Source organism: Nannobrachium achirus (assembly GCF_963921795.1).
Source record: "Nannobrachium achirus genome assembly, chromosome: 3".
NCBI classification, from domain to species: Eukaryota; Metazoa; Chordata; class Actinopteri; order Myctophiformes; family Myctophidae; genus Nannobrachium; species Nannobrachium achirus.
The window spans coordinates 7,805,124-7,816,465 of NC_137812.1; the positions used below are offsets into that span (position 1 = coordinate 7,805,124).

The window sequence follows — 11,342 nt, forward strand, 5'->3', positions numbered from 1 at the left end:
AGCATGAATTCTGTTAACACCCTTCACTGTGCAAATAAACAAAACACAGCAGAGGGAACATGGGTTGTAACAACCTCCATTTTTCCCAGTGGTGGAAAAAGTATATATTATATATATTTAAAGTGGCAACACCACAATTTAAAGTTCATAATGACATCACGTTTTCTTCTATATATATATGTTACAGTATGTTCAAGAAACCAGTAAAAGTTGTCAAGGAGCACTCGTTTTGACGTTCACCACACACTAATCACCACCAGATGGCGACGTCAGCCACTGCTCTGCCATTCACCAGAGTGTATATAAGAGAGTTACGTCACGCTTTGAACTCGCCGCAGACCGGAAGTGTTTACTCTTTATTTACTAGCCTAGCCTAGCCTAGCCTAGCCTAGCCTAGCCTAGCCATTAGCTCCATTGTAGTCACTTGGACAGGGCGTTTAACGTGCGCTTGCCCAGGCCTTACGGCCTGGGCATAAATATAACGATTGCATTCACCACGGCTTCGTAACTCGCGCGGCGCTCCGCCGGCCGCGCGGCCCTGGCCCGCTCTTCGCGGCCACTCGCGCCTGCGGCGCTCGGGGGCGAAGAGCAGGACCAAGGTCCGCTGGCCTTCGCGCCGCTTGGGGCTTCGTGGACCCAGGGGGGCCTCGTAACTCGTTTGGGCTTCGTGGATACAGGGGGGCTTCGGTAGCCGCTCGCAGTGTCGTGGACAATAGAGCGGCGCACCGCCTGGAGTACGTTGTTGTGGCGACCGCTTGCTCCGCCCCGTGCCGCACCACGAGTGCTCCGCGTCTCGAATGTGCTGTTTCTCTAATATACTATGACATATATATATATATATATATATATATATATATATATATATATATATATATATAATATATATATTCAGTGGCTTTTCTGCAGTCTGTAGTTTTTTGAATAATTAGGCTTGAAAAAGTGAGTACATTAATTGGCCTCTGGACGCTCACATCATCGTCCAGGGGAGGGTGTGGTTTTATCACCTTTGCTGTTATTTAACACTGTGTTTGTATCGTTCCAATTTACCATTTACTATTTACCTGTTACTTTTCCAATTTTTACCATTAACATTTACCACTTTGGTTGTTGCGTTGGAAAAGAGGCGACGATTAATAGGAAAGTTCCTGAACTATGACACCTACAGGAATCTAATTATACTAGGGCGAGGTCGCGCCATGTCTTGGCCATCTGGCCAGTGATGTATATCGAACCAGTTACCCATATATGGAGACCCCTGGTACCCTTATGGAGATCTATGTACTGGAGATACGATATGAGGGCCCAAACATGCTTACTCAGTTGTGTGAAAGTCCTATGATGTTTATGGAATCTGACATCATACCCTTTTTTATGCCCATACACATACATGCATGGAGAACCAGCCACACAGATATGGGCTGTCTTGGCCATCTGTCTTGGCCATATATGGATTCTGTTAGTGTGGTATGTGGCTGATGTGGCCTCCATATATGAAGTTCTGTTAGATATGGGCTTAATATTGATGACATCAGGGAACTCCATATATGGGCATAAAAGGGATTATGTTAGTCACAATTATCTTTGCAAGTCAACATGCAACAGAACACAAAGAGAAAACATCCTGCCATGGCTCACTGGAGTGGAGTTTTCAGTTTTAACATTTTAATAGACTTTTTTACACTTTTTCTTTTTTACAAACACAGTGGAAAGTAACATCAAAGGTGATACACCCTCCCCTATACCATATCCTCCCCTGGATGATGATGCGTTAGTCCAGAGGGAAATGAACTCACTTTTCTGAGCCTTATTATTCTAAAAACTACAGATTACAGAAAAACCACTGAATGTGGAATGTATTATTTTGTTAATGTCATGACACCTTTAAGGGCCAGGACAAAGACATGATTGGTAAAAACAGCAAGTAAGGCAAGTACTAAAATGTTTTAGTCACCCCTCAGCGCACACGTCAGTATACTTAAAACTAGACCAGGTCACCTGGTCGTGCCAGACCCGCAATGAAAACTAGTATGGCACTGAACTAACACATGAACACACAGGATTTTATAGTCTCAGCAACAAAGCGTAGTGAGCTTGTAGATCGGCTGTTTTGACTAGTATGGCACTGAACTAACACATGAACACACAGGATTGTATAGGCTGAGCAGCTGGAAATGTTTGTGAGCTTGTAGATGGGCTGAGGAATTTATAGTGTCAGCAGCTCGTCAGCCAACTCAACTCAGCTGGTCCTGTACAGGTGACGGCACTCAAGGCAATCAGCCGAGCAAGGGAAGGGAGGGGCAGATGAGCAGGCACACTGAGGAAAAGAGGGACAGGCACACTGAGGAAAAGAGGGACCGACAGACCGACAGACCGACCGACAGACCGACCGACAAAGCCTTATGTAGGCCGACCCCCTGGGTCTGGCAACCAATTCAAACAACACAGAAGCCTTACTGCTTTCCACATCTCTCCACCACCCCCTTCACCCTCTATTTCCCAGGGTCAGCACCTGACCCGACCCCTCCCAGAATCGTCGCTCCCTTCCTTCACCACCCTCAGCGCCACCCTCCATTTGTACACCCCGGCGGTGTGGTTGTGGTCTGCCTAGCGCAGGGGTGGGCAACTTTGATGATGGCGAGGGCCACTATATTTCCACCTTCACTCCAGAGGGCAACATTGCATATTGTTACGTCCTACTTTTAGTCGGTGGCCCCAGGGCAATAAATGGACCGTTTGGTTCAGATTCTCGCAAATTCGCCAAATTTGGCACAGATCTGTTGTCCATAACATACTTAATCATTTTAAGATGGGTGCCAAGATGGGCACCCCATGGTACTGCCATAATTGAGAAATGTAATTGGTGTCCCATTAACTTTACATTACAGGGAAAAAAAGCAAAAAAAATAATCTGCTTTAATATAACTGGTCAAACTAGGGGGTTTTCATGATTCTGAATCCATTGCAAGTGATGAGACATTGCAAAATGACTCATCACTTTTCATCACTAAACCAAAGTCTTATAGGGCAGTTTTTTAGCCCAAGGAATGTTTTTTGTGCAAAACGGATGCTTGCAATGGATTCAGAAGCATGAAAACCCTCTAGTTTGACCAGTTATATATATGCTACAGTACTTAAAGCAGATTCTTTTTTTGCTTTTTTTCCCTGTAATGTAAAGTTAATGGGACACCAATTGCATTGCTCAATTATGGCAGTACCATGGGGTGCCCATCTTGGCACCCATCTTAAAATGATTAAGTATGTTATGGACAACATCTGAGCCAAATTTGGCGAATTTGCGAGAATCTGAACCAAAATATCCCTGGGGCCCCCGACTATTTGTCATTCTAGTATCTTATACAAAAGCTGCGATGCGTTTTGAGCTTGTAGTTCTGCTATTTTTGCTTCTTTTGAATTGTAATCCTGAATTATTTTTTTGTTATTCTTGAATTGGAATCCTGAAATCTAAAATTTTGATTTAATATCAAATGCATTTAGTTATATACTCATGTTAACTTTATGAACCTAAATACAAATACATTAGACATTAAAAAAACACATTTTAATACTACTATACTATTCATTAAGCTACTAAGATAGACTGATGGAATTAAAGCAGGTCATGTTTGGAATTGTAACAGCTGAAATCAATAATATATTAGTAATCCGGTATTAACCCATCGGCCGCATTAAGTGAAGGTGAGGGCCGCATGTGGCCCCCGGACCGCCAGTTGCCCATGTATGGCCTAGTGAAATAAAAAGTAAATGAGCACACCGAGTGTTCATTACGGGGCTAGAGAATAAGGTTTTATTGCAAGACGCGACGGCCAAACAAACAATTCATCGGTCCAATGAGGTGTCAGAGGGGACAAGGATGGAGAACGGTCATTATTTCAAATGAGGCCCTTTATTGCAGCCCATCCGTCAGCTCTGTGCTACTTATTGCTATTTGTCTTGTTGGAACACAAATGTATGGGAAGCAAATATCACTGTCAAACCGCAACGTGATCTTACCCAGGTGACACAAATTGCTGCTTATTTGAAATGCGACGCAGTCTTGTCGACGTGCTTTGGTTTTGACATGGCAAATCCAGGGGCGGACTGGGACTAAAATTCAGCCCTGGCATCTTGGCCAGACCAGCCCCCACAACCCACGCGCGCGAAGATACTCTACCGGTTGAGGGCTGCACATATAAATACACAAGCGTTTAATACCACAACTTTTACAGACAACATAAATGATAACTACACAACTACACAATCCATAAATTGTATACGTTAGCGTACAGTTCTAACCACCAACAATTGGAGTATGAACATGATTAGTGCCAAAATGTGTATTTGGCTAGTTAACTAATGAATGGAAAATAAGCATATTGATCTGAGAATTGGACAAACAAGTTGTATTTGATTGCTCAATATGCAGTAGGCTATAGGCTACTGTATGTTATATACTAGAGCATGACACAGACACCAAACTGAGACTCTGAAACAATGCTTGGAGGGCAGAATTAGGACGATAAATTATATTATTAAAGTATTTTGACCAATATTTTGACAGATTTTTTTTTTTTTTTTTTTTTTTTGCCACCAGCCCCCCAGCCCCCTAGCATAACAGCCCACCGGGCAAATGCCCTGTATGCCAGATGGCCAGCCCGCCCCTGGGCAAATCACTCAGTGGCTTCCACACACCGCACTGCAACCGTGAACTTAACAGGGCATTATACCTTGGAGGTGCTATACTGTATACCAGTGTTTCTCAAATGGGGGTACGTGGGGGTACTGCAGGGGGTACATGAGGAAAAACTAGAAAGTGGGAATATGTATTTTGGTTAAAGATAAAACATTTGACAGCGTTTGTGTGAACAGGCTCATTTGTACATTTCTAAAACAAATTATATCAATTAGTAGTAACTGTTATTGAATAGAACGCAATGTTTATTTGCCATTATGCTGTTTTATTTTGAACATAATATTGGCATTGGAACTGGACTTTTGATTTCAATGTTGCTGCAGTCAGAGGAAGGGTGTACTTGGCTTTGGAAATCAGTGTAATGGGGTACTGCAGCCAAAAAAGATTAAGAACCACTGCTGTATACTGTATGTGAGAACACAAAATGTAATGTCCAAATCAGTTGGATCTGTGACAATTCAGCATTCTCCAAAACACTCAGTCTGGCCTGGGCTACACAAATCAGGTTCTAAAGTCAGATCTTCATATATCCGCTTAGAAAAACATCTACAGTAGGTCCACACGACAAAAATATCTATAGAAACTACGCCTATGCAGAGCCACTTAGAATCGGATATTTTGTAATTCTTCACTTGTTTATCTGGTTTCAAAAAGATCCGGTTTAGCAGCCAAAATCTCCAGCTTTGTGTGGCTGCAAGACCCAATCGCACAAAGAAATGTCCAGATTCAGAAAGATCCAGATTTGTGTAGCCTATACTGTAGGCCCCATTCAACTCAGATTCAGCCAAAAAATAATAATCCCCCCCTTCTAAATAATATCCACAATCTGTGCAAGTGTGGTTACTATCTCAGATCAAAGGTAATATTCAGCTCGTATGAGTCCATGAAGTCAACATAACACAGACCAATCAAAGGCTGCGAACGGTGCTAATGTTTTTGTTAAACGCGTTGACGAACTGAAACTGACGAACCAATCGCAAGCCTCTGTGGCCATGACGTTATGGTCAAACCGGTGTTTGATTGGTCTGTTCTGTTTGCTTCACACATGACATCATGATCAGAACAGCTTTTGATCGGTCTTTGCTGACATCATGGTTGACACGTAGCCCCATGCTGTCGCTGCATGCTGTTGTGCTCCGAAATGAGGTCCTATAAAAGTATCCCAGGGCTGGTTTGGAACGCCTCCACGTTGAGTTAGAAAACACTCTTCCCGAAATTGTATCCAAAAAGTGGGATACCTTTATAGGACCTCATCTCGGAGTACAACAGTATGCAGCGACGGGTGAGGTTCTATATGGGGCTAGGTTGACACGAAGTGAAGACAAAAACGAAGTGATAATCACTCTATGTCTGACTTGCGGTGTTCAGCTTGCTGCTTGAGACTCAGGTTGTGGCTGCTGGTCTTCGCCGGCCTCTTCTTCCCCCGGTGAGTCTTCTGCTGTTCCAGGCGCTGCTGCTTCTTCTGCATGTAGGACGCCACGTTGTCAAAGTTCACCTTGTACAGGTGCTGGAAGCAGCTCTCCGTCCTTGCACCTTCGTGAAGTGCCTCCCAGTGGGGCTTGAGATGGTCCACCACTCGGTTTAGCTCGGAGCTCTCCGCGCCGCACTCCCAGCGGTCCTCCTGAGCGTGTGTGTAGATCTGGAGCGGTGCCTCGCGGCTGTCCAGCAGTACCCACAGTCTGCCTTCGGGGTCGAAGGTCATATGGAGCAGACTGTGGGGGAGGGTCACCCTGCTGCAGACCACCAGCCTCTCCTCGGCCGTTTGATCGATCCTGAAGAACTGCACGGTGGGTAATCTCTCACACTGCACAGCTACGTGGCCACCGTCAGGGGAGCAGGCGATCCTGCTCACCGCATACCTCTTCTTGTTGTCTTGCTCAGCTTCAGTGCTTGGTGTTTCTTCAGTACTTGGCGTTTCTCTCAGCGCTTTCAGGTCCCAGCTCTGCAGCTTCTGGCCCGACTCGTACTCCCACAGCTTCACCGTCCCGTCCCCCGACCCGGACAGGAGCCACTGCGGGCGAACCGACGGGACGGCCAGAACGCTGACGAACTCCTCGTGCCCCAGACAGAACGACTGGATGTTATGAGGCGACCTGAGGTGGCTGACGCGGATCTTTTCGTCGCGGTCTGCCGTGATGACGTACTTGTCGTTGGGCGTGAGGGTCACGGACAGCAGCATGGACAGGTGTCCCAGCTTCAGTTCTCCGTCCTTCCGGGGATCCGCCACCGAGAAGGAGTAAACGTCTCCTGACTTGTCCGCCGCCAGCACCTCGTCCTCGGCCTGGGTGAACACCAGCGAGGTGCACCGCCTCGCAACCCACCTGGTGCTGATATGTTGCCATGATGAGTCACTGTGGAACAGAACCAGACGTTTGCTGTCATCGGTCAACGCTGCCAGGTTTCCGGAAGGAGAGACAGCGAGGGCCAAGATCTTGTCATTTCCCATTTCTTCTGAACCGTCGTCTTTACTGTCAGCCTCTTTGTCCTTTGGTTTCTTCTCAGCTGTGCTGCAGTCAAACACGAACGGTTCTCTGACTTGTTTGGTGTGAACAGCAATTAACTTTTTGCCGCCGCCGCAGACAAACCACTCTCCACGTACAGAGATAGCTGCCATGTCTCTGCCCTTGCTGGAGGTCTGTGCTTCTCTGCATCTGGGAGAGACTGGTCTCACCCTGCAACCGTGGCTCTTTAAATAGGGAGAGCCTTCCAGCCCAGCACCAATAGCAGCCTGTAATGGAGTCGTTAGCTCATGCCCTGCACCTGTTCCACTTGTCCAATTGGAGTCCTCAATGCTGGACGGCTGACAAATCACTGAAACAACATGAAATAATAAATGCAAGCACAGAAACCAAAAGGAAACACAACACCAGCTATAATACAAATGAACTAGAGAGATGCAATTGGAAATTGCAAGTGTGTTTGCCGACATGACTATATTCTGCAGCAAGCTAACTGTCATGTGAAGCTCGACCAATACTCCAGCTAGCACCACTCCTAAAATGCTAGCCAAATGTACCTGCCTATTGATTCAAGGTAAAAACCAAATCCATTGAACTCAATGGATTTGTCAAATAATTTGACAAATAAAGTTTATCTAGAATAAGGTTATACAGTTTCCCCATGACTACAGTGTTGTCGGGCAACCACACTAAAGCAGTCTGTCACACACTTTTGAGTGTCCGTCCCAGGCACATTGTCAGCATCTGCAGTGCAGGCGGTGGTATCAGTGATGTCAGTTATCTGCCACTTTTCCAGCTCGCCCTTTATGGACATTTGGTTGTTTATTATTTAGTAGGATATTATTATATCGTCTCTGCCGGTTGGAAACCTCATCATGTCCAGAACGGTTTCTTTTCGGGATTCAAATTCAAAAATAGCAAAAAGTAGCAGATCCACAACCTCGACGATATAATAATAGCCTATACTTGCCCACTGTTAAGCTGTGTAAGCATATACAGTAGACATGGGTGTGCTTTCCTTTTACCAAAATGAATACTGCAGACCCAAGTATACAGGATGTCAGCCAGTCGAAGTAACGCTGTCGACTGCATGCTGGAACATCATGTTTCTGTAGCTTACCTACTTCTGTATCCGTTATGACTCATGTACACTTATGTATCTTCGGGTCATACAGTGTGTGTGTGTGTGTGTGTGTGTGTGTGTGTGTGTGTGTGTGTGTGTGTGTGTGTGTGTGTGTGTCTGTGAGAGAGAAAGAGAGAGAGAGAGAGAGAGAGAGAGAGGGAGAGAGAGAGAGAGAGAGACTTTTCAACTTTTCATTGCTTCAATATTTTTCTTTACCGCTCTTTTATGACAATGTAGTATGACAAAGTAGGACATTCATTTAAAAAAAAATCACACCCAGTGTGAAGTGAGCGGTGCCTTTCAGTAGTTCAATTTCAGTTCATGCAGACCCCTAGGGGTCCTTGAGGGGGTTCCAGGTGAATGTGGATGTGGAGTGGTATTGTATTGTACGGTACAGGGTCATTCGGTTTGGTACACCTTCGTGTTGGACGGTTCAATACGAATACATGTATTGTTGCACCCTTATACATATATATATATATATATATATATATATATACATATATATATATATATATATATATATATGAATGTTTATGTTGTCCATTCATTTCAAGGCTTCTTTGAGCTCGACATGGAGGATATGAGAAATAAGTGAGAGAAGCCATGAGTTGGAGGAGGGGAGGTTGTTTTGTGTGGGACTGCATGAGGGTATAGTCAGTGGAGGGAGAGAGGTATGTGTAGCACAGGCTGACAATGGAATACCTCTGCCTGTAATTGCTTTGGGACGAGCCAGGCATCGCGTTGGGTCCTCTGGCAACGGAACACTTGGCTTTGGAGGTTCACAAAGGACACATACTGTATACAGATAAGAGGATGAGAGAGGATGGGAGAGAGAGAGGGGGGGGGGGGGGGATTGGAGAGAAGAGAGAAGTTTGTGTGTTTTGGTGTGAAAAGAAAAGAAAAGTAAAGAAAAGAAAAGAGTTTTGTTTTTTTTGTAAGTTAACACCCTACACACAAGTAGGCCTATCAAAATGTATGGATCCACAAGCTCGAAATGCGGCGTGAAGCCACACTTTTTGAGTTTGCGGATCTGCTACTTTTGCTATTTTTTAAATTTAAATCCTGAAAAGTAACAGATTTCCACCCGACAGAGACAGCCTCCAAAATAAATCTCTAAACACTTAAAGCTATACTGTGTAAGTTGCTCAACTAGTGGTCAGTAGCGGTACAGCAAACCGCGGTCGCGTCTGCTTTTTTCTGCCGTTTTCCGCCGCGGACCGGGCCTACAGACCACCGCGTCCACCTCGCCCGCCTAGCCACGCATCCGTAGAGGTCTCTCGTGTCCCTCTGCGGACCGGCGTTGGGGAGTTACAGTCTAGACTCCTAGACCAGCGTAAACAACACTGCTGTTGAAGTAAGACTTCCTGAAGAGACGCAAGATCCGCTGTGATTGGCCGGCAGTGTATGATCTGGGCTGTGATTGGCCGGTAGGGAGACACGTGTACAGAATGATGTCAGATGACGTAATTTTGCTGGGAAAAAACAGTCCCGGTCACGGCCACACGGGCTCAGTAGAACACATAAAGAAAGGGCTTTTGGTGCTGAAATTAACAAGAGTGGGTGTTCTAAAACTTTAGCGATTTAATAGTTAGACCAATTTTAAGATTTGTTTTATTAAAAAAGTTACATAGTATAGCTTTAAATGTAATGATATCATGTATTATTCAAAGGCTCAGAGCACCTGCTGCACACAGGCTGCGCTGCGTGAATTTTGATGCCGTATCCAACATGTCAGCCATGTAAACAAACACACAGTGTCATACAACTACACATTGCTCTCAAGAATGTTTGAAGTGAGAAATGGATGACGCAGTATCCGAAAATGGATTCTATTTGATCAGCGCTCCCTTGTTTTCCAAGGTGACCCGTGTTGCGCTGGGGGGACGCCCAACACTTGGGGAACACTTTCAGCACTCTGTAAACAAGGAAATACTTTGTTTTGTTTTTAGTAGTCAAATTATTAATTTTATTGAGTAGCCATGTAATAAGAGGAATAACGTCTCGCTGCTTGGTCGTTATGGAGAAATAAAGGTCCCGACAGGCTGGTAAACTCCCCGGCTTCGCCTCAGGGCTTATCAGCCTTTCGGGACCTTTATTTCTCCATCACGATCGCGCAGCGAGACGTTATCCCTTACATAATATTATGTTTCTGTTATGATGTAAAAAAAATAAAAAAATAAATACCTTTATTTTATTTTTTTTGACTTAAATTGTATTTAAACCCTTCATTGTGCTAAATAGTTCAAGTACACTATTTTAGTTCCAATGGAACAAAAATGGAATGGAACTGTTCCATTAATCCGCCGAAACACAATTTATTGATTGACCACAACTCTGAAAATAAACATGGCCCACCCATCCTACCGCTTCCGTGGACCAGGGTGGGCTGCAAAACACTTTCGAGATTTTCAAGTAGGCCCTGATCCAGTTAAGTTCGAGAAGCACTGAACTACAAGACAAAGGAGGGAGAGAGAAAGGTATGGAAAAGAGAAAGGAATGGAGAGGAGATCCGGGGGGGAACATCAAGGAGTAGGGTGACCAGATGTCCCCCTTTGCGTGGGACAGTCCCACATTTCCATGACTTTTCATGCGTCCCACAAATTGAGACCCTGTCCCACATTGAGACTGCCAGGCTTGAGTAATAATCAATGTGCAGGTGTTGATAGGTGAGCAAGCTAGACTGGACCACACTGGCAGCAGCACGTGAATAAATGATAGGGTTGGGTATCCTCCTAATAATTGGCTTTCCATTGTAAACCTCTATTTGTTTTTAAGCCTGTTAAAATATCCCCTAGGCTACAGCAGGTTATCAACAAAACAATAGACGGGTTTCTCGTCCACGTCACGTTTGATTAGGTACCAAAATTAGCCAATGAAACCAGGCTTAACCAGCGCTCCCCAAAACAACAGGTTTGGGGATTGGACGGACTGATTACATGATACAGTCACCTGTGCATTTAGTCTCAATGTTTGTAAACAAGAAACCCGTCTATAGGCAGTATCTGACCTCAAAGCATAGCAACTTAAGCAGCCTAAGTTGCTAAACACCCCGCCTGACCGTCCCACA

The 11,342-nt window shown here is 44.9% G+C and overlaps 1 protein-coding gene across 1 annotated transcript; it reads right to left on the bottom strand.

Moving 5' to 3' along the window:
- Positions 1–6,029: 6,029 nt before the first annotated feature.
- Positions 6,030–7,304, bottom strand: LOC308281969 (tRNA (guanine-N(7)-)-methyltransferase non-catalytic subunit wdr4-like; the record flags this gene model as incomplete). The annotated part of the gene is made up of 1 exon (XM_080722318.1): positions 6,030–7,304. The coding sequence occupies one exon, from the start codon at positions 7,302–7,304 to the stop codon at positions 6,030–6,032; it is 1,275 nt and encodes a 424-aa protein (XP_080578444.1).
- Positions 7,305–11,342: the final 4,038 nt, after the last annotated feature.